Source organism: Silurus aristotelis, assembly GCF_946808225.1.
Source record: "Silurus aristotelis genome assembly, chromosome: 12".
In the NCBI taxonomy this organism is placed as follows: domain Eukaryota; kingdom Metazoa; phylum Chordata; class Actinopteri; order Siluriformes; family Siluridae; genus Silurus; species Silurus aristotelis.
In genome coordinates this window covers 664,307-688,306 of record NC_139585.1, presented here as the reverse complement: position 1 = coordinate 688,306, position 24,000 = coordinate 664,307, and the positions used below count along the sequence as shown (strand labels likewise).

Sequence of the window (24,000 nt, the reverse complement as noted above, 5' to 3'; positions counted from 1 at the left end):
AGTGTTCAGGTGTGTAACGTGTGTGTTAGTGTTCAGGTGTGTAACGTGTCTGTTAGTGTTCAGGTGTGTAACGTGTGTGTTAGTGTCCAGGTGTGTAACGTGTGTGTTAGTGTCCAGGTGTGTAACGTGGTTGTTCAGGTGTGTAACATGTGTGTTAGTGTTCATGTGTGTAACGTGCGTGTTAGTGTTCAGGTGTGTAACGTCCGTGTTAGTGTTCAGGTGTGTAACGTGCGTGTTTGTGTTCAGGTGTGTAACGTGGTTGTTCCGGTGTGTAACGTGTGTGTTTGTGTTCAGGTGTGTAACGTGTGTGTTTGTGTTCAGGTGTGTAACGTGCATGTTTGTGTTCAGGTGTGTAACGTGGTTGTTCAGGTGTGTAACGTGTGTGTTAGTGTTCAGGTGTGTAACGTGGTTGTTCAGGTGTGTAACGTGTGTGTTAGTGTTCAGGTGTGTAACGTGTGTTTGTGTTCAGGTGTGTAACGTGCGTGTTTGTGTTCAGGTGTGTAATGTGCGTGTTAGTGTTCAGGTGTGTAACGTGTGTGTTAGTGTTCAGGTGTGTAACGTGTGTGTTAGTGTTCAGGTGTGTAACGTGTGTGTTTGTGTTCAGGTGTGTAACGTGTGTTTGTGTTCAGGTGTGTAATGTGCGTGTTAGTGTTCAGGTGTGTAACGTGGTTGTTCAGGTGTGTAACGTGTGTGTGTTCAGGTGTGTAACGTGCGTGTTTGTGTTCAGGTGTGTAACGTGCGTGTTTGTGTTCAGGTGTGTAACGTGCGTGTTTGTGTTCAGGTGTGTAACGTGCGTGTTTGTGTTCAGGTGTGTAACGTGGTTGTTCAGGTGTGTAACGTGTGTGTTAGTGTTCAGGTGTGTAACGTGGTTGTTCAGGTGTGTAACGTGTGTGTGTGTTCAGGTGTGTAACGTGCGTGTTAGTGTTCAGGTGTGTAACGTGTGTTTGTGTTCAGGTGTGTAATGTGCGTGTTAGTGTTCAGGTGTGTAACGTGGTTGTTCAGGTGTGTAACGTGTGTTTGTGTTCAGGTGTGTAACGTGTGTGTTTGTGTTCAGGTGTGTAACGTGGTTGTTTGTGTTCAGGTGTGTAACGTGGTTGTTCAGGTGTGTAACGTGCGTGTTAGTGTTCAAGTGTGTAACGTGGTTGTTCAGGTGTGTAACGTGTGTGTTAGTGTTCAGGTGTGTAACGTGTGTGTTAGTGTTCAGGTGTGTAACGTGGTTGTTCAGGTGTGTAACGTGTGTTTGTGTTCATGTGTGTAACGTGTGTTCAGGTGTGTAACGTGTGTTTGTGTTCATGTGTGTAACGTGTTCAGGTGTGTAACGTGTTCAGGTGTGTAACGTGTGTTTGTGTTCATGTGTGTAACGTGTTCAGGTGTGTAACGTGTGTGTTAGTGTTCAGGTGTGTAACGTGTGTGTTAGTGTTCAGGTGTGTAACGTGTGTGTGTTAGTGTTCAGGTGTGTTAGTGTTCAGGTGTGTAACGTGTGTGTTTGCGTTCATGTGTGTAACGTGTGTTCAGGTGTGTAACGTGTGTGTTAGTGTTCAGGTGTGTAACGTATGTGTTAGTGTTCAGGTGTGTAACGTGTGTTAGTGTTCAGGTGTGTTAGTGTTCAGGTGTGTAACGTGTGTGTTAGTGTTCAGGTGTGTAACGTGTTTGTTCAGGTGTGTAACGTGTGTGTTTGTGTTCAGGTGTGTAACGTGTGTTTGTGTTCAGGTGTGTAATGTGCGTGTTGGTGTTCAGGTGTGTAACGTGGTTGTTCAGGTGTGTAACGTGTGTGTTTGTGTTCAGGTGTGTAACGTGTGTGTTTGTGTTAAGGTGTGTAACATGTGTGTTAGTGTTCAGGTGTGTAACGTGTGTGTTAGTGTTCAGGTGTGTAACCCCCGTGTTAGTGTTCAGGTGTGAAACGTGGTTGTTCAGGTGTGTAACGTGTGTGTTAGTGTTCAGTTGTGTAACATGCGGGTGCGTGAGTGTGTGTGTGTGTGTGTGTGTGTGTGTGTTTTATGGTGTTGAGGTGTGGTACCTGTCTGTAGGTACAGATGATGATCTCCCGTAGGTGATGGTGCATAGGCGTCATCGTCTCACTCACTGAATCCAGAGCGATATCAACTTCTCTTTTCATTCTGTGGCCATCAGGGAGGAGTCTAATCAAACGCATCACCACCTACACACACACACACACACACACACACACACACACACACACACACACACACACACACACAGTGTGATAAGTCAGGTGTGTGGTACAGAGAGCTGCAGCAGGGCAGTGAGTGAACTTTACTGAGAGTTACCTCAAACTCCCCCTTGGTGTATTTAGCATCAGGAACACTGACGATCTCCTCCTCGCCAAACTCTGGGAATCCCTACAGGTACACACACACACACACACGCACACACAAAGCATAAACACTGTGCCTACATTTCACTACACAAACATTTTATTTATTTAATAGGAAAAAGAAACAAAACAATTAATTAATTAATCTAAATATAACTACACAAGAGACGAGGAAACTGTGGAGAACTTCAGGCTAAGGTACGGCTGAAGCCACATCGACCAGCACTTCCTAGTCATTTTTAAGTCCCTGGCGAACAAACTGGATGAACTGCACTCAGATGGATTATAAACTTTAACATCGTTGTCTTCTAGAAAACTTGCCTCAACTTGGCTTCAGTCTAATCTAATAAGGAAAAAACTCATAACAGCACATATTGGGGAGTAGACAAATAAAATATTATTATCATAATTATTATTTAAAATAATTTTGGAGACGTTGATCCGCTGTGGCGACCCCTGATGGGAGAAGCCAAAAACAGAAGAATCTGAATTCATGAATTTAATGTTAATAATGTAATTGAAAAGTAAATAACCAAATAAATATTTAAATTTGAAGAAATAAATACAGTCGTCCCTCGATTTATCACGGATCAAAGATTGCGGTCCCACTTTATCGTGATTTCAATTTCGCACAATCATTTTGTTTTGCACATGGTCATGAATTCAGTTCATCAGAAGAAATCAGTAGCATTACAAGAAACCCTAGAGTTCCTCTTATTGATTGGTTTTATCCTCTGATGTCAAAAAAGGGTTGGAGTTAAAGACATACGTCACTAGATTTATCCAATTAAAATAAAGAATGCAGTGACGTGTATCTATAACTCAGCCTCTTTTATGATGTCATAGGACACTTCGACCAATAAACAAGCAGAGATACTTTGCGTAGGCTACAGAACTCACTATAAACGTGATATTTATACAAATTTACACTAAATTAATCTCTATATTCTTGAGTGTGGAGGATGATTTATACAATAAAAAAAGCCATTTTTAGGATGGGATCCAGTTGCCAAGGAAATTAGTTTTTCACTATTACCTGATTATTTACAAAAATATTTTTTTTTAGAGTGAACCTAGTACCGGTTTTCAAGAATAAGGGACCTGCTGTAGAACGTGCAGAACTGCAGTAACTACAGGGGAATAAAGTTGATCAGTGACACAATGACATTATGGGAAAGAGTAGTGGAAGCCAGGCTGAGAAAAGAGGTGAAGATCTGTGAGCAGCAGTATTGATTCATGCCGAGGAAGAGCACCACAGACGCATTATTTGCTTTGAGAATGTTGATGGAGAAGTATAGAGAAGGTCAGAAGGAGCTGCATTGTGTGTTTGTGGATTTAGAGAAAGTGTACGACAGGGTGGAGAGAGGAGTTGTGGTATTGTATGAGGAAGTCTGGTGTATCAGAGAAGTATGTGAGGGTGGTGCAGGACATGTATGAGGACAGTGTGACAGCAGTGACGTGTGCAGTAGGAACGACAGACTGGTTCAAGGTGAAGGTTGGACTGCATCAAGGATCGGCTCTGAGCCCTTTCCTGTTTACAGTGGTGATGGACAGGTTGAAGGACGAGGTCAGACAGGAGTCTCCCTGGACTATGATGTTTGTGGATGATATTGTGATTTGTGGTGAGCGTAGGGAGCAGGTGGAGAAGATCCTGGAGAGGTGGAGGTACACGCTGGAGAAAAGGAGATTGAAAGTCAGTAGGAGTAAGACAGAGTACATGTGTGTGAACGAGAGGGAGGGCAGTGGAGGGGTGCGGTTGCAGGGAGAAGAGGTGGAGAAGGTGGAGGAGTTCAGGTACCTGGGGTCAACAGTGTAAAGTGATGGAGAGTGTGTTAGAGAAGTGAAGAAAAGAGTGCAGGCAGGGTGGAGTGGGTGGAGAAGAGTGATAGCAGGAGTGATTTGTGATAGAAGAGTATCTGTGAGAGTGAAAGGGAAAGTTTATAGGACTGTGGTGAGACCTGAGATGTTGTATGGATTAGAGACAGTGGCATTGAGTAAAAGACAGGAGGTGGAGCTGGAGGTAGCAGAGCTGAAGATGTTGAGATGTTCGTTGGGAGTGACGAGGATGGACAAGATTAGAAATGAGTTTATTAGAGGGACAGCGCATGTAGGACGTTTTGGAGACAAGGTGAGGGAGGTGAGATTGAGATGGTTTGGACATGTGCAGAGGAGGGACATGGGGTATATCAGTAGGAGAATGCTGAGGATGGAGACACCAGGAAGGAGAAAAAGAGGAAGACAAAGGAGGAGGTTTATGGATGTGGTGAGGAAAGACATGCAGGTAGTTGGTGTGAAAGAGGCAGATGTGGAGGACAGGGGGGATGGAAATCTAATAAAAGAAGCCAAAAGAAGATTTTTGAAAGTAAACAGAAAAAAAATCTTTCCAAGGTAAATAAATAAACAGTGTGTTTCTAATCAGCTCTAAAGAAATTAATTGATATATAAATTTTTTTTTTCACATTTGCTAATGATAAGAAGCCGCAGGGGTGTTGTATGTGTGTATGTGTGTATGTGTGTGTGTATATGTGTATATCTTTGTGTGTGTGATTGTACCTTGAAGTGCCAGAGTGTGAGTGTGGCGATGGTCATGGCGGTGGTGCTCCTGCTGCGGCCATTCGCACAATTAAACACAAACGCAGCACGACAATCTTCAGCTAACACACTTTTCATCGCCTCCAGCAGTCTGTCAAAGTCCTGCAACACACACACACACACACACACACACACACACACACACAGGTATGAAGTTAGTGCAGTACTGCATCCTCCCACTAGAGGTGGTGATATACTCTGAGTTGTGCAGAAGCAAACTATAATAAACCACTGTAAATGTGTGTGTTTATGTGTGTGTGTGTGTGTGTGTGTGTGTGTATATACCTCCTCCCTAGGTGCTGCACACTCAGGCAGAGGGATACGTGCGTACTGCAGACCCTTGTGAGTGTGTTTGCATGAGCTGAAGATTTCCTCCAGAGTCCTGCAGCTTTTAAACATCTTCATCTGCTTTTCCTGCTCCAGAGTCACCTCTAACCACTTCTGAGAACCTAACACCTCCTCCTTTAAAGAGTGCTCCAACTCCTACACACAGACACACAGACACAGACACACACACACACACACACACACACACACACACACACACACACACACACACACCAGTGAGCATAATGATCAGGAGCAGCAGAAGTAGAGACTCGGTGGTGTTTCTGAAGATCTGCACCTGGATCTCTTGAGCTAAAGCGTTGTACAGGGAGATGTGCTGCTCGAGATATGTCGGTTCTCGAGGGTAGAACATCTGGCCGTTACACTCCAGCACCAGCTCGTCCTGCACACACACCCACAGAACCACAGAGTAGCCCCTCCTCTCATCCGCAAGGTAGGACAGGACCACAGACAGCGCCTGAATAAATGGACACATATAAATCGAGAAGCTTCAAGGGGTTTCAGAGAAGTTTATGAGCTTCTTACACAAGCACAGACAGGTTCTGGTCATGTGACCTGCTGATGAATCAGCGTGGCCACTCCCTCTACACCAAGCATTTGTTATTAAGAACAATCAGTGTGTACAGTGTAGATGGACAGCATCAGATTGTGGTCTGTAGGATGGTTTTGGAGGTAAAGAGGAAGAGGAGGAGAGTGAGGACTGAAAGAAGAATAAGATGGTAAAAACTGAAGAAGGAGGAGTGTAGTGTGAGGTTCAGGGAAGAGGTCAGACAGGAGCTCGGTGGTGGTGAAGAGGTGCTGGATGATTGGGGAACTACTGCAGAAGTGATAATGGAGACAGTTAGAAAAGATTTGGTGTAACATCTGGAAATAGAAAGGAAGAGAAAGAGACGTGGTGGTGGAATGAGGAAGTGCAGGAGAGCAGAAGGAGAAAGAGGTTGGAGAAACAGAATTGGGATCGACAGAGTGATGAGAAAAGTAGGCAGGAGTACAAGGAGATGCAGCAGCAGGTGAAGAGGGATGTGGTGAAAACCAAGGAAAAGGCATATGAGGAGCTGTAGGAGAAGTTGGACACTGAGGAAGGAGAAAAGGATTTGTAGCGATTGTCCAGGCAGAGGGACCGAGCTGGGAAGGATGTGCTGCAAGTTAGAGCAATAAAGGATGGAGATGGAAATGTGTTGACTAGTGAGGAGAGTGTGTTGAGAAGATGGAGGGAGGATTTTAAGCAGCTGATGAATGAGGAAAATAAGAGAGAGAGAAGGTTGGATGGTGTGGAGATGTGAAGCAGGAAGTGGATAGGATTAATAAGGAGGAAGTGAGAGCAGCGATTAAGTCGGTTGGACCAGATGACATGTGAAGCATGGAGATGTTTAGGAGAGATGCAGTGGAGTTTTTAACCAGATTGTTCAACAGGATTTTGGAAGGTGAGAAGATGCCTGAGGAATGGAGAAAGAGTGTGCTGGTACCAATCTTTAAGAATAAGGGAGATGTGCAGACTTGCAGTAACTACAGGGGAATAAAGTTGATCAGTCACACCATGAAGTTATGGGAAAGAGTAGTGGAAGCCAGGCTGAGAGAAGAGGTGACCATCTGTGAGCAGCAGTATGGTTTTATGCTGAGGAAGAGCACCACAGACGCATTATTTGCTTTGAGGATGTTGATGAAGAAGTATAGAGAAGGTCAGAAGGAGCTGCATTGTGTGTTTGTGGATTTAGAGAAAGTGTACGACAGGGTGGAGAGAGGAGTTGTGGTATTGTATGAGGAAGTCTGGTGTGTCAGAGAAGTAGGTGAGGGTGGTGCAGGACATGTATGAGGACAGTGTGACAGCAGTGAAGTGTGCAGTAGGAACGACAGACTGGTTCAAGGTGGAAGTTGGACTGCATCAAGGATCGGCTCTGAGCCATTTCCTGTTTGCAGTGGTGATGGACAGGTTGACGGACGAGGTCAGACAGGAGTCTCTGTGGAATATGATGTTTGTGGATGATATTGTGATTTGTGGTGAGAGTAGGGAGCAGGTGGAGAAGAGCCTGGAGAGGTGGAGAAGGGGAATGAGAGTCAGTAGGAGTAAGACAGAGTACATGTGTGTGAATGAGAGGGAGGGCAGTGGAGGGGTGCGGTTGCAGGGAGAAGAAGTGGAGAAGGTGGAGGAGTTCAGGTACCTGGGGTCAACAGTGCAAAGTAATGTAGAGTGTGTTAGAGAAGTGAAGAAAAGAGTGCAGGCAGGGTGGAGTGGGTGGAGAAGAGTGATAGCAGGAGTGATTTGTGATAGAAGAGTATCTGTGAGAGTGAAAGGAAAAGTTTATAGGACTGTGGTGAGACCTGAGATGTTAGATATATTTGTATGGTAGGTGAGATTGAGATGGTTTGGACATGTGCAGAGGAGGGACATGGGGTATATCAGTAGGAGAATGCTGAGGATGGAGACACCAGGAAGGAGGAAAAAAGGAAGACCAAGGAGGAGGTTTGTGTGTGTGTGTGTGTGTGTGTGTGTGTGTGTGTGTATGTGTGTGTGTGTGTGTGTGGTATACATGGTGAAACCAGGTCCATCTCTGTGATTTATTCACACTTCCTGTCAGAATATTGCTTCTGAATATGAACTTCCTGAGACTGTGGTTAGGCTCCACCCCAAAGGGTTACAACAAGAAGTACCTCTGCTGTAGGTTGGGCCATTCCATATATGGGCATCTTGGAAACTCTTCTGAAATTTGCCACCTTCATTTCCTTCACAGTGAGAAGAACATCTGGAGCCAAGAACTCATCAGCTACCTGCGTAGAGCCTCCAGATTAGCATGTAGTGTGTGTGTGTGTGTGTGTGTGTGTGTGTGTGTGTGTGTGTGAGCTCTTACCAGAACTCTGGCTCCTCTTGTGATGAGGTCAGCAGGTGCTCTGAGCTCTGATTGGTCGAGGTGGGACAGGAGGCGGTACACCCAGGCATTAGCACACATCCACTGGCTGAAGCTCCGAGAGTAAGCAAGTGAATGCTGTAGCGTTGCCATGGAAATATACAAAGACAAACAAAGAGAGCTGCTACTGGAGGGACGCGAGTGACAGTAATAAGCAAGAAATGACAGAGACCAAGAGAAAATAACAAAGACAAATGTGGGAAAGCTGTGTGTGTGTATATGTTTGTGTATGTGTGTGTGTTTGTATATATTAATGTTTGTGTGTTTGTGTATTTGTGTGTGTATACCTGTTCATGAAGGTAGGCGTTGAAGAGGATCAGGTAGAAGTAAAGTTCCAAACTCTGAATCAACCGCTGCAGGAAATACAGCTTAGTACTGTTTCCCTACACACACGCACACACAGGTTATGATTTGGGGGTTAGGAAGTAGAGATTATGGTTTAGGGGTAGTGATTAGAGCTTAGGGGTTAGGGGGTAATGGTTATGGTTTGGGGGTTAGGGGGTAGTGGTTATAGTTTAGGGGTAAGTGGGTAGTGTTATGGTTTGGGGGTTAGGGGGTAGTGGTTATAATTTAGGGGTTAGGGGGTAGTAGTTATAATTTAGGGTTTAGGGCGTAGTGGTTATAATTTAGGGGTTAGAGGGTAGTGGTTATGGTTTGGGGGTTAGAGGGTAGTGATTATGGTTTAGGGGTTAAAGGGTAGTGGTTATGGTTTGGGGGTTAGAGGGTACGGAGGTAGTGGTTATGGTTTGGGGGTTAGGGGGTAGTGGTTATGGTTTTAGAGGGTAGTGGTTATGGTTTGGGGGTTAGGGGGTAGTGGTTATGATTTGGGGGTTAGGGGGTAGTGGTTATGGTTTGGGGGTTAAGGGGTAGTGGTTATGATTTGGGGGTTAGGAGGTAGTGGTTATGATTTTGGGGTTTGGGGGTAGTGGTTATGGTTATGGTTTGGGGGTTAGTGGTTATGGTTATGGTTTGGGGGTTAGTGGTTATAGTTTAGGGGTTAGGAGGTAGTGGTTATGATTTGGGGGTTAGGGGTAGTGGTTATGGTTTGGGGGTTAGGGGGTAGTGGTTATGGTTTTAGGGGTTAGTGGTTATGGTTTGGGGGTTAGAGGGTAGTGGTTATGGTTTGGGGGTTAGGAGGTAGTGGTTATGGTTTGGGGGTTAGGAGGTAGTGGTTATGGTTTAGGGGTTAGGAGGTAGTGGTTATGGTTTAGGGGTTAGGAGGTAGTGGTTATGATTTAGGGGTTAGGGGGTAGTGGTTATAGTTTGGGGGTACGGAGGTAGTGGTTATGGTTTGGGGGTTAAGGGGTAGTGGTTATGATTTGGGGGTTAGGGGGTAGTGGTTATAGTTTAGGGGTTAGGAGGTAGTAGTTATGATTTGGGGGTTAGGGGGTAGTGGTTATGATTTGGGGGTTAGGGGTAGTGGTTATGATTTGGGGGTTAGGGGATAGTGGTTATGGTTTGGGGGTTAGGGGGTAGTGGTTATGATTTGGGGGTTAGGGGGTAGTGGCTATGTTTTGGGGGTTAGGGAGTAGTGGTTATGGTTTGGGGGTTAGGGAGTAGTGGTTATAGTTTCGGGGTTAGGAGGTAGTGGTTATGATTTGGGGGTTAGAGGGTAGTGGTTATGGTTTGGGGGTTAGGAGGTACTGGTTAAAGTTTAGGGGTTAGGGGGTAGTGGTTATGGTTTGGATTTTAGGGGGTAGTGGTTATAGTTCGGGGGTACGGAGGTAGTGGTTATGGTCTGGGGGTTAAGGGGTAGTGGTTATGATTTGGGGGTTAGGGGGTAGTGGTTATAGTTTAGGGGTTAGGAGGTAGTAGTTATGATTTGGGGGTTAGGGGGTAGTGGTTATGGTTTGGGGGTTAATGGTTGTAGTTTAGGGGTTAGGAGGTAGTGGTTATGGTTTGGGGGTTAAGAGGTACTGGTTATAGTTGAGGGGTTAAGGGGTAGTGGTTATAGTTTAGGGGTTAGGGGGTAGTGGTTATGGTTTGGGGGTTAGGGGGTAGTGGTTATGGTTTGGGGGTTAGGGAATAGTGGTTATGGTTTGGGGTTAGAAGGTAGTGGTTATAGTTTAGGGGTTAGGAGGTAGTAGTTATGATTTGGGGGTTAGGGGGTAGTGGTTATGGTTTGGGGTTTGGGGGTAGTGGTTATGGTTTGGGGGTTAGTGGTTATAGTTTCGGGGTTAGGAGGTAGTGGTTATGATTTGGGGGTTAGAGGGTAGTGGTTATGGTTTGGGAGTTAAGAGGTACTGGTTAAAGTTTAGGGGTTAGGGGATAGTGGTTATGGTTTGGGGGTTAGGGGGTAGTGGTTATAGTTTAGGGGTACGGAGGTAGTGGTTATGGTTTGGGGGTTAGGGGGTAGTGGTTATAGTTGAGGGGTTAAGGGGTAGTGGTTATAGTTTAGAGGTTAGGGGGTAGTGGTTATGGTTTGGGGGTTAGGGGGTAGTGGCTATGGTTTGGGGGTTAGGGAATAGTGGTTATGGTTTGGGGTTAGAAGGTAGTGGTTATAGTTTAGGGGTTAGGAGGTAGTAGTTATGATTTGGGGGTTAGGGGGTAGTGGTTATGGTTTGGGGTTTGGGGGTAGTGGTTATGGTTTGGGGGTTAGTGGTTATAGTTTGGGGGTTAATGGTTACGGAGGTAGTGGTTATGGTTTGGGGGTTAGGGGGTAGTGGTTATGGGTTGGGGGTTAGGGGTAGTGGTTATGATTTGGGGGTTAGGGGATAGTGGTTATGGTTTGGGGGTTAGGGGGTAGTGGTTATGGTTTGGGGGTTAGGGGGTAGTGGTTATGGTTTGGGGGTTAGGGGGTATGGTTTCGGGGTTAGGAGGTAGTGGTTATGGTTTGGGGGTTAAGAGGTACTGGTTAAAGTTTAGGGGTTAGGGGATAGTGGTTATGGTTTGGGGGTTGGGGGTAGTGGTTATAGTTTAGGGGTACGGAGGTAGTGGTTATGGTTTGGGGGTTAGGGGGTAGTGGTTATGGTTTGGGGGTTAGGGGGTAGTGGTTATGGTTTGGGGGTAGTGGTTATAGTTTGGGGGTTAATGGTTATAGTTTAGGGGTTAGGAGGTAGTGGTTATGATTTGGGGGTTAGGGGGCAGTGGTTATGGTTTGGGGGTTAAGGGGTAGTGGTCATGATTTGGGGGTTAGAGGGTAGTGGTTATGGTTTTAGGGGTTAGAGGGTAGTGGTTATGGTTTTAGGGGTTAGGGGGTAGTGGTTATGGTTTGGGGGTTAAGGGGTAGTGGTTATGATTTGGGGGTTAGAGGGTAGTGGTTATGGTTTTAGGGGGTAGTGGTTATGGTTTGGTGGTTAGGGGGTAGTGGTTATGGTTTGGGGGTTAGAGGGTAGGGGTTATGGTTTGGGGGTTGGAAGTAGTGGTTACAGTTTGTTGGGGTTATGGGTTATGGTAAAGGGGTTGAAGGTTATCTGACCTGGGTCTGGTAATCCTCTGCGATGGCATCCAGCTTCTTCTTGTTCTCGTAAATTGCATCTTTAACGTTAGGGGGTAGTGGGTATGGTTTGGGGGTTAGGGGGTAGTGGTTATGATTTGGGGGTTAGGGGGTAGTGGCTATGATTTGGGGGTTAGGGGGTATTGGTTATAGTTTAGGGGTTGGGGGGTAGGGGTTATGGTTTGGGGGTTGGAAGTAGTGGTTACAGTTTGTTGGGGTTATGGGTTATGGTAAAGGGGTTAAAGGTTATCTGACCTGGGTCTGGAAATCCTCTGCAATGGCATCCAGCTTCTTCTTGTTCTCGTAAATTGCATCTTTAACGTTGTGCATTTCAGAACAAAGAGCAACAATTCGATCCACCTGAACATACAACAACATCATTATATAATAACCACTTATTATAGTCTTTTCTTTTGAGTGTTTAACATAAACGCACACATGTGCATGTGCACTACAGCATTCTACATTGTACATTGTTAAAGTCTAACCCTACAGCATTCTACATCCTACAATGTTACAGTGTAACACAACAACGTCCTACAGTTAGTGTAACAATAAAGCATTCCTTATCCTACACTGTTACAGTGTAACACTTCAGTGTTTTAAATCCTACACTGTTACAGTGTAACACTGTGCACACAATAATAAAAGATTAATTTTGACCTCGTCTACAACTTGTTGACCTTCAGGCAGTTTACTGATAAGTGTCTCGATAACCTGGAAACGAACTTCAGGGGTTGATTCTTCTTCATCACTGTACCAGAGAACATGGAAGCATTATTATAATTATTATTTTTATTATTATTAGTTGTTAATAATAATATTACATTCAGAAACACTGAATATCCACAGGTATGAAACAAGTTTATTTTTACTGACAACATAATATAGTTTATTAACAATAAACAAATAATAAATTTATTAATAATAAACATTTTATAAATTAAAATAAAAATGTATAAATTAATTAAGAAATGAATACATTTATTTTATTTATTAAAATAAACATTTATAATACATTTTTTGCAATATATATGGTCACATGACTAAGATGAAAGTGTAATGTTTTATTATTATATAAATACTGCAGAGTTTATAATCTACAGTGCTACTGTTATAATAATATGAAGAGTCTTACGGTGAAGTTTGTGTATTCCCCATCACTCTCTCCATCACCAGGGCCCCTAGGATCATGGCCATGTTGGTACGACCCACACCGACCTGACAGCTGAACAGAAGGGTGGGCGGAGCACTGGCCCCGCCCCCTCTTACACGCAGAGATGGGGTCTCCTACAGACACATACAGGGAAATGGAATGGTAAAAACACTCCTGTCCTGGTGCTTAGACCAATAAAACGAGTGTACAGAACTAACCCTTAAGATGTTTACAAAGGCATCAAAGTGCTCCTCCAATGGAGCGCCCTCTACTGGCAGAGGCAGACGGTGATACCTGCAGGACAACAACATCACAATCAACAAATAATTTTATTTGTACAGTTTAGAAAGAAGATTAAAATATTGACTACCCAAAATACACAGATGTGTGCAGTTTGCCCATGTAGCCTTATTATTTTTAATTGCAGTGTGTGATGTTTGTGTGGATTATACAGTCACACCAGTAGAGGGTGCTCTCTCTCTCTTTCTCTGACGGTTTCTTTGTCATGTCCTACCCTTAACTAAAAAAAACAAATTTATACAAAAGATATGTAGAGAACGTGACAAAAACTCTGACAAAAAAATATAAAGAATAATATGAAGTAGTGTTGCATTTACACTTTAGTGCCTGGACCCCAGCAATCGCTGCTCAAAGAAGTATGTTAATTAATGATCTAATTGTTATTGTGCTGGATTGTGTTATAATAATAAACCAACACACACGGTGATATGTGAGTGCAATACAGTGTGTGTGTGGGTGAGTGTGTGTGTGTGTGTCAGTGTGTGTGTATTACAGTGTGTAATACTCTGTATATACATATATATATGTGTATTTATATTACAGTGTAAAATATTGTGTTTGTGTGTATGTGTGTGTACTACAGTGTGTAATAGTTAGTGTTTAATAATGTGTATGTGAATGTGTATGTGTGCATTACAGTGCGTAATAGTGTGTATGTGTATGTATTACAGTGTGTAATAGTATGTGTTTGTAATAGTGTGTATGTTTGTGTGTTTTACAGTGTGTAACTGTGTGTGTGTGTGTGTGTGTGTGTGTGTATTACAGTGTGCAACTGTATGTGTATTACAGTGCATGTTAGTGTTTATGTGTGTCTCTGTGTATTAGTGTATATGTGTGTATGTGTGTGTTGCAGTGTGTATGTAGTGTATTGGTGTATGTGTGTGTTAGCGTGTGTCATAGCGGGTGTGTGTGTGTTTTACAGCGTGTAACTGTGTGTGTATTACAGTGTGTATTAGTGTATATGTGTGTGTGTTGCAGTGTGTATTAGAGTGTGTCATAGCAGGTATGTGTGCACGTGTGTATGTGTGTTAGAGTGTGTAATAAGGTATATGTGTGTTTATGTACATGTGTATGTTTGTGTTACAGTGTGTTATAGTGGGTATGTAAGTGTGTTAGTGTAAAACCCAGTCATTAGTGTTACACAGGTCAGTGTGGGTCTCAGTGTCTCGAGCCCAGATAAATGTGGAGGTTTGTGTTATGAAGGACGTCCAGTGTAAAACATGTGTTAAATCTAATATGCAGATCAGGAATCAGAATTTCATAGCGGATCAGTCGAGACCCGAGAGGAGGAAGACGTCTACAGAGAGACAGCAGGTAAAGGAGAAGTGGAGGAGAGTGAAGGTTCGTTTTAAGAAGAAGGAGGATCACAGGGTGACGTATAAGAGTGGAGGAAGGTGCACACAGGTGGACTATGTGCTATGCAGGAGATGCAACCTGAAGGAGATTGGAGACTGTAAGGTGTTACTGTAAGGTGGGGGGCAGTGTAGCTAAACAGCATCAGATGGTGGTCTGTAGGATGGTTTTGGAGGTGAAGAAGAAGAGGAGGAAAGTAAGGATTAAAAGAAGAATTAGATGGTGGAAACTGAAGGAGGAAGAGTGTAGTGTGAGGTTCAGGGAAGAGGTCAGACAGGAGCTCGGTGGTGGTGAAGAGGTGCTGGATGATTGTGAAACTACTGCAGGAGTGATGAGGCAGACAGATAGAAAGGTTCTTGGTGTAACATCTGGAAATAAAAAGGAAGAGAAAGAGACGTGGTGGTGGAATGAGGAAGTGCAGGAGAGCATTAGGGGAAAGAGGTTGGAGAAACAGAATTGGGATCGACAGAGTGATGAGAAAAGTAGGCAGGAGAACAAGGAGATGCAGCAGCAGGTAAAGGGGGATGTGGTGAAAGCCAAGGAAAAGGCATATGAGGAGCTGTAGGAGAAGTTGGACACTGAGGAAGGAGAAAAGGATTTGTAGAGATTGTCCAGGCAGAGGGACCGAGCTGGGAAGGATGTGCTGCAAGTTAGAGCAATAAAGGATGAAGATGGAAATGTGTTGACTAGTGAGGAGAGTGTGTTGAGAAGATGGAGGGAGGATTTTGAGCAGCTGATGAATGAGGAAAATGAGAGAGAGAGAAGGTTGAATGGTGTGGAGATGTGAAGCAGGAAGTGGATAGGATTAGTAAGGAGGAAGTGAGAGCAGTGATTAAGAGGATGAAGAGTGGAAAGTCGGTTGGACCAGATGACATACCGGTAGAAGCATGGAGATGTTTAGGAGAGATGCAGTGGAGTTTTTAACCAGATTGTTTAACAGGATTTTGGAAGGTGAGAAAATGCCTGAGGAATGGAGTGGTGAGGGAAGACATGCAGGTACTTGGTTTGAAAGAGGCAGGTGTAGAGAACATAGGGGGTATGGAGACGGATGATCAGCTGTGGTAAACCCTAATGGGAGCAGCCGAAAGAAAAAGACGTGTGTTAGTGTATATGTATGTGTGTATTACAGTGTGTAATAGTGTGTAAGTGTGCTAGTGTCTCTGTATGTGTGTGTGTGTTACGGTGTGTAATAGTGTTTATTGGGGTGTCTCAAGGTTCAGTTCTAGGACCCCTGCTATTGCTTCACAATATACATGCTTCCCTTAGGAAATATTATTAGAAGGTATGGAATTAGCTTCCACTGTTACACTGATGATACTCAGCTATACATCTCATCTAAACCTGGCTAAACGCTCAATTAACTCGCATAACTGAGTGTGTTAAAGAATTAAAAGACTGGATGACTCATAACTTTCTACTATTAAATTCTGATAAGATGGAGATTTTGCTCATCAGCTCAAAAACCAGTACACAGAAGCTCCAGCATCTCAACCTGCAGTTAGACGGATGTTCTGTAACCACTAGTTCAACAGTAAAAGACCTGGGAGTTATTTTAGAGCAACTTGTCTTTTAAAAATCACATCAACCAAGAAATATTTCTAAGCTAAGAAATATGTTGTCTATATCTGATGCAGAGAAGCTCGTCCAGGCGTTCATGACCTCCAGAATAGACTACTGTAATGCATTACTAGGTGGATGTCCTGCGTCATTAATAAACAAGCTACAGTTAGTCCAGAATGCAGCAGCCTATGTATACAGTATGTGTGTGTGTGTGTGTGTGTGTTACATTGTGTAGTAGTGTGTATGTGTGAGTCTGTATTTATTACGATGCGTAACAGTGCGTGTGTATGTATATTGGTGTGTGTGTGCTACATTGTCTATCTATTACGGTGTGTAATAGTGTGTATATGGATGTGTGTATATCGATATGTGTGTGTGTGTGTGTGTGTGTGTGTGTGTGTGTGTGTAATAGTGTGTATAGTGGTGTGTGTGTGTGTGTGTGTGTGTGTGTGTGCGTGCCACACTGTCTAGTAGTTTGTATGTATTACGGTGTGTAATAGTGTGCATATGGATGTGTGTATATAGATATATATGTGTGTGTGTGTGTGTGTGTGTGTTACAGTGTGTATATGGGAGTGTGTGTGTGTTACAGCAGCGGTCCCCAACCTTTTCTGCACCACGGACCGGTTTAATGTGGGACAATATTTTCTTGGACCGGTCTTTAATGTGTGGTGGATAAATACAACAAAATAAAATGATACGAGCATAAAAACTGGTATTTTCTAAATATAATAATAAACGTGAATCACTGTGTTGTTTTTTTTGTTTATTTTTCTCTCTTGGGGGTTTGAGTTTAGCAGTAATGTATTATGTGTTAGCGGCCGGAACTCCTTTAAGAAGGTAGTGGATGGAGGTGAGTCATGTGACCGGAGCTCCTTTAAAAAGGTAGTGGATGGAGGTAAGTCATGTGACCGGAGCTCCTTTAAGAAGGTAGTGGATGGAGGTAAGTCATGTGACCGGAGCTCCTTTAAGAAGGTAGTGGATGGAGGTAAGTCATGTGACCGGAGCTTCTTTAAGAAGGTAGTGGATGGAGGTAAGTCATGTGACCGGAGCTCCTTTAAGAAGGTAGTGGATGGAGGTAAGTCGTGTGACCGGAGCTCCTTTAAGAAGGTAGTGGATGGAGGTAAGACATGTGACAGGAGCTCCTTTAAGAAGGTAGTGGATGGAGGTAAGTCATGTGACCGGAGCTCCTTTAAGAAGGTAGTGGATGGAGGTAAGACATGTGACCGGAGCTCCTTTAAGAAGGTAGTGGATGGAGGTAAGTCGTGTGACCGGAGCTCCTTTAAGAAGGTAGTGGATGGAGGTAAGTCGTGTGACCGGAGCTCCTTTAAGAAGGTAGTGGATGGAGGTAAGACATGTGACCGGAGCTCCTTTAAGAAGGTAGAGGATGGAGGTAAGTCATGTGAGCGGAGCTCCTTTAAGAAGGTAGTGGATGGAGGTAAGACATGTGACCGGAGCTCCTTTAAGAAGGTAGTGGATGGAGGTAAGTCATGTGACCTGCATCAAGAGTGAGTGATAGACAGATGTGGAGGAAAAAATCTGGGAATTTTCCACAATAAAACATGCTTCAGAATCAGATCATAAATAAAACAGAAATAATGTAAGTTATGTGTTCTTTCTGTGCGACCCCCCAGTACCAACTGACCCACAGAGCGGTCCGTGTCCCAGGGGTTGGGGACCACTGTTTTACAGTGTGTAAGGTGATGACCTGTATGATGGCATTGTGAAAACAGGCCTCCTGTAAACCTCCTCAGTGATGTGAATGTCCTCCTCACAGGTGATGATGATCTTCTGAGGTTGATCTTTAAAATGTTCGATGTCGTTGTAGATGTAGAAGGTGTTCTCACTCAGCCGGGCGAAGTCATGCAGCTGCACAACCGCACACAGTGTGTGTTAATGTGTAACAGTGTGAGTCTATAGGAGGACTGTTACAGTGTGTGCTTGTGTGTGTGTTAGTGTGTGTGAATGGGTACCTCTTTCCTGATGTTGAGTTCGAGATTCTCAACATGTATATTCTTACTCAAGCCTTGTAGGTTCTCATGCAGGTTCTCCTTCTTTCGTGGTGTGTATGGAATAAAATCATTACCCACACGCAGGAACACCACTGGCTCCTCCCTCACACAGAACACTATCACCTCCTACGATGAGAGAGAGAGAGAGAGAGAGAGAGAGAGAGAGAGAGAGAGAGAGAGAGAGAGAGAGAGAGAGACATAAGTCTTATATTGATTCGATGAGTCAAATAAATAGATAATAGCTAAATAAATAAATAACATTAAATAAACATCAATAAAATCAGACAAAGACAGTCTGGTTGATGTTGGTGTGATTATTTAGCCGAGTTTTGATGCAAAGTACAATTCTGTGTGTCCATTAAAAACAAAGTTCGGTCCAGTCCGAACTGGGTTCGGTTCGGTTCCTTGGTCCAGTTAGGAGTCTCTGAATGAACTGGAGGCGAATAGCTGCAGTTTGGCTGGAGAAAAACTCCTCGACTACTACGTTCTTTGTCACTTGGTGGTTCTTAAAAACACTTTTATGTCCTCAGCGCTATAAAACACGATTAACGGTTCTTCCTGAGAGTCTGGGTTAAAAAACTAAATCAGACATTGTGTCTTCACTGTCTTCACAAGGTTCCTGCACCTTCACATCTTTCTTCGCCTGCTTCTTTCCCTGTCCCCTACCTCGCTTCTTCCTTTTAGTTGGCACCTTAAACTGGGGCTCGTCTTCCATCTCCACGTCTCCTCCGTCCACTTGCACTGATGTAGTGACTGGTGTCGTGGTGACAGCTCTGCACCCCCGTGCCTGCCTCTGCCAGCGCAGGCAGCTCCAGAACTGCTCCAGAGTCCCCTGTGACTTTTTCAGTTTCACAGGGCCTCTGCTAACCTGGTTTAGCTGAGCAGGGCTTCTTCCAGTCCAATTCTGCTAAACAGGGCTTCTCCCAGTCCAATTCTGCTGAGCAGGGCTTCTCCCAGTCCAATTCTGCTAAACAGGGCTTCTCCCAGTCCAGTTCAGCTGAGCAGGGCTTCTCCCAGTCCAATTCTGCTGAGCAGGGCTTCTCCCAGTCCAATTCTGCTGAGCAGGGCTTCTCCCAGTCCAATTCTGCTGAGCAGGGCTTCTCCCAGTCCAATTCTGCTGAGCAGGGCTTCTCCCAGTCCAATTCTGCTGAGCAGGGCTTCTCCCGGTCACTTGGTGACACTGGGGTCACTCTGTCTTTCAGGACAGGCAAAACAAGATGTCCTAACTGACCACATTTAAAACATTTGACTTCTGAATTGGTGGAAACAAAGATGTCGTAGTCAAACCCATCAATCCTAAACTTAAAGACCACGTTTAGTTCCTCAAGACATTCAGAACCATAAAAACCATCCTCCTGAAAGACATCAAGTGCTTAATCAGTGGGGACTTCCAGCTGATGGGGCTTTTCTTCATGGGGGTGACGTTTTTAGCAGGAGAACTGAGTGGAGAAACCAGTAAACACTCATTAATAACAATTCCTTTTTGAATCAGTTTAGTCACTGTGTCCAGATTATTCAAGAAAACCACAATTGCACTGTTCATGTAGGAGGCAGAGACAATGTTCTAATGTCCCACCACATTTTCAACCTCTAACACACACTCCTCTACGCTCACACACTCCTCTACGCTCACACACTCCTCTACGCTCACACACTCCTCTACGCTCACACACACACACACACACACATACCTCTACACTCTCACTCACACACACACACACACACACACACACACACACACACACACACACACTCCTTTTCACTCCTTTACAGTTCCTTGTCCACGCCCCGCACACACATACACTCCTCTACACTCACGCCCCGCAGACACACTCACAAATGTGAGTTTTTATACCAAAGACTGTAGAAAGATCATCAGTCATAATCACACACTCCAGTGCTCATGTTAGTTCTCACTCTCCAGTGTTCTGTAGTGTTTAAAGACTATAATCACACTCTTGATGTCACCCACATGAGGATGAGGTTCTGCTTTTGAGTCTGGTTCCTCTCAAGGTTTCTTCCTCATAACATCTAAGGGAGTTTTTTCTTGCCACAGTCTCCATGGTGCTCATCAGGGATAAATACACACCATTCACCTTCACTGTTACATTCTGTAAAGCTGCTTTGAGACGACGTGTGTTTAAAGCGCAATAGAAATAAACTTGACTCGACTTGTATCTCACACACACACACACACACACACACCTCTACACTCACACACACACACTCCTCTACACTCACACACACACCTCTACACTCACACACACACACACCTCTACACTCACACACACACACACCTCTACACTCTCACACACACACACACACACACACACACACCTCTACACTCACACACCTCTACACTCACACACCTCTACACTCACACACACACACACACACACACACACACCTCTACACTCACACACACACACACACACACACACACCTCTACACTCACACACACACACACCTCTACACTCACACACACACACACCTCTACACTCACACACACACACACCTCTACACTCACACACACACACACCTCTACACTCTCACTCTCACACACACACACACACACACACACACACACACACACACACACACACACACACACACACACACACACACACACCTCTACACTCACACACACACACACACCTCTACACTCACACACACACACACACCTCTACACTCACACACACACCTCTACACTCACACACACACCTCTACACTCACACACACACCTCTACACTCACACACACACACTCCTCTACACTCACACACACACACTCCTCTACACTCACACACACACACTCCTCTACACTCACACACACACACTCCTCTACACTCACACACACACACTCCTCTACACTCACACACACACACTCCTCTACACTCACACACACACACTCCTCTACACTCACACACACACACCTCTACACTCACACACACACCTCTACACTCACACACACACACACCTCTACACTCACACACACACACACCTCTACACTCACACACACACACACCTCTACACTCTCACACACACACACACACACACACACACACACACACACACCTCTACACTCACACACCTCTACACTCACACACACACACACACACACACACACACCTCTACACTCACACACACACACACACACACACACACACACCTCTACACTCACACACACACACACACACACACACACTCTCCTCTACACTCGCCCCGTGCGCGCACACACACACACTCTCCTCTACACTCGCCCCGCACACACACACACACACACACACACACACACACACTCCTCTACATCCCCCCCCCCACACACACACACACACTCCTCTACACTCGCCCGCACACACACACTCCTCTACACTCACTCACACACACACACACACACACACTCTCCTCTACACTCGCCCCGCATACACACACACACACACACACACACACACACACACACTTCTCTACACTCGCCCCCCCCCCCCCCCCACACACACACACACTCCTCTACACTCGCCAGCACACACACACACACACACACACACACTCTCCTCTACACTCGCCCCCCACACACACACACACACACTCTCTCCTCTACACTCGCCCCACACACACACACACACACACACACACACTCTCCTCTACACTCGCCCCACACACACACACACACACACACACACACACACACACACACACACACACACACACACACACTCTCCTCTACACTCGCCCCACACACACACACACACACACTCTCCTCTACACTCGCCCCACACACACACACACACACACACACACACACACTCTTCTCTACACTCGCCCCACACACACACACACACACACACACACACACACACACACACTCTCCTCTACACTCGCCCCACACACACACACACACACACTCTCCTCTACACTCGCCCCACACACACACACACACACACACACACACACTCTTCTCTACACTCGCCCCACACACACACACACACACACACACACACACACACACACACACCATGCAAACTTTCAAACTCTGATGTTATAATCCACACACAGCAAAGATACACATCTCCAGTTCCTACAGGTCTCCAGTTCTTTAAAAGTCCCAGGTCTCTTTTTTTGGGAGAAGTGACACGACGGCTCGTCTGCAGATTTCAGAAAACCTTTTATTTTCTATACATTCTGTTAAAACATCAAATAGGTCTTTTCCTCTCAGATCCCAGAAGCGTTGGTTAAACTCTGCCGTTAGTCTTTTACAGGAGATCGTCTAGTCGATAACTGCCTCATCGCCTCTTGCACTCCAAGTCCTCTTTTTGTGTCTCCTCGAGCTTTGGCAGTTCAGTGAGCAGATCTTCCATAGATTCAGTATCGCAGCTCTCAACACTGTATAGTTGTCTATCATTTTCACTGTATAGAAGTCGCTCGCTAACTTTCTCATTTTACCAGGATCGGATTTGAGGGATCCATCAGGAGGACGGAGATGATACACTGTCTTCTGTTGGACACTTTTTCCTAGAAGACTTTGCTGGGAGCATCCATGTCTTTGATGGCACAGTACCTCGCTCTTATCAGCGCTCTTTTGCTTGTTCCTCCAGTTCTTTTCTTTTTTGCATTAAAAGTGTTCATTACCTTGTTGTTCCAGTGGACGTTTGACTAATCTAATCTAATCTAATCTCATTCCACTGACTCTGTTCTGATTCAGTTTTACCCATGTGTATTGCTGCACTCCCTCATGTTTTTCTCTCCTAATGTCCATCATCTGTGATTACTTTTACATGTTCCTTAATAAGACACTTGACTGACTGTGAAGTTCTTCCCCGTTTCTGTCAAAAATAAAATGAGTGTACAGTTCCAGCCGCCCCGAGTGCACAGCACACGCCATCATCATACTTTACAATTACTTACTTTATTTCTGAAAGGAATGTGCGTCTCTCTGGTCCTCTGTTAGGAGCAGATACATTAGTGAATATAAACGCTGTCCCATTGTGTTCTACTTGTGCTAAAATAAACCTGATTGATGCTGTGAGAATAAAATGGCTACTTCAGCACTGTTTCTTGTCCCATGACTCATAATGAGTTCATCCCGTTTCCAATTCCACTTCATTGTCTGTGTGTGTGTGTGTGTGTGTGTGTGTGTGTGTGTGTGTGTGTGTGTGTGTGTGTGTGTTTCTTGTAAGAAAGTAACTGAGTTTCTTGAGTTCTGAAATTGTCATTTTATTTCTGTTCCTGCGTCCGTTAATGTTTAATGTGCCCATCCTGAACTTCTCCATGAGATACTTTGGAAGAGACAGAAAAGAGACAGAAGAGTAAAACACCATGTGTGATCTGTTCATTTCAACTATTGTGAGACTTTTGTCTTCTTCTTCCTCTTCTTCTTTCTTTTATCATTTATAACAGTCTAAACTTTTTATCCAGTGCCTCATGTCTTTTGTAGCATTAGCGCAGATGATATAAACTTGTCCACGTCCAGAAAAAAATTATTTTTCCGAAGGTTGTGTTGAGAAATCCGTTGATGTCTTCCAGAGAGTAAAAATGTCATCTGTAACCTGTGACCCAACATCAAAAATCTAAGAGAATGTGTATCCTGATCCCTCATTTCTGCATCCACCATTTTTTTGCATTCCATCTCCTCGATATTATTGACCTCACCTACACTGTCCTCAACTGCTTCATCCAGACCAATATTTGAAGCTGATGTCATTTCTGCATTGTTTGTGTTTCCTTCAACCTCTGTGTTTTCAGCTCTCATAGTTTCTTTTTCTCCTGCTTTGGTGTCTACAGTCTTAATACCCTGTTCACCTGCATCCTCCAAACTGTGCTTTATAACATCTCCAGTAACATGTCAAATCTGCCTCCTCAGCACTGGGTCTAGACTCCTCCTCAGCACTGGGTCTGGGTATAGACTCCTCCTTAGCACTGGTTCTAGACTCCTCCTCAGCACTGGGTCTGGGTCTAGACTCCTCCTCAGCACTGGGTCTGGGTCTAGACTCCTCCTCAGCACTGGGTCTGG

At 44.6% G+C, this 24,000-nt stretch overlaps 1 protein-coding gene and 1 long non-coding RNA gene across 2 annotated transcripts in view; one reads left to right on the top strand and one right to left on the bottom strand.

Moving 5' to 3' along the window:
• The window catches only part of LOC310735042, a 115,717-nt gene that overhangs the window by 18,562 nt on the left and 73,155 nt on the right, over positions 1-24,000 (top strand). The gene's annotated exons all lie outside the window — the stretch shown is intronic.
• The window catches only part of pald1a (phosphatase domain containing paladin 1a), a 50,306-nt gene that overhangs the window by 24,334 nt on the left and 1,972 nt on the right, over positions 1-24,000 (bottom strand). The window contains exons 4-17 of the mRNA XM_083557609.1: positions 17,957-18,121; positions 17,692-17,852; positions 12,989-13,064; positions 12,753-12,904; positions 12,278-12,368; positions 11,870-11,974; positions 8,466-8,561; positions 8,122-8,256; positions 7,925-8,041; positions 5,553-5,732; positions 5,213-5,410; positions 4,889-5,029; positions 2,289-2,360; positions 2,018-2,158 (exon numbers count right to left, since the gene is read on the bottom strand). Of these exons, the coding sequence (XP_083413735.1) occupies positions 2,018-2,158; positions 2,289-2,360; positions 4,889-5,029; positions 5,213-5,410; positions 5,553-5,732; positions 7,925-8,041; positions 8,122-8,256; positions 8,466-8,561; positions 11,870-11,974; positions 12,278-12,368; positions 12,753-12,904; positions 12,989-13,064; positions 17,692-17,852; positions 17,957-18,121 (1,830 nt within the window). The remainder of the gene's footprint in view (positions 1-2,017; positions 2,159-2,288; positions 2,361-4,888; positions 5,030-5,212; positions 5,411-5,552; positions 5,733-7,924; positions 8,042-8,121; positions 8,257-8,465; positions 8,562-11,869; positions 11,975-12,277; positions 12,369-12,752; positions 12,905-12,988; positions 13,065-17,691; positions 17,853-17,956; positions 18,122-24,000) is intronic.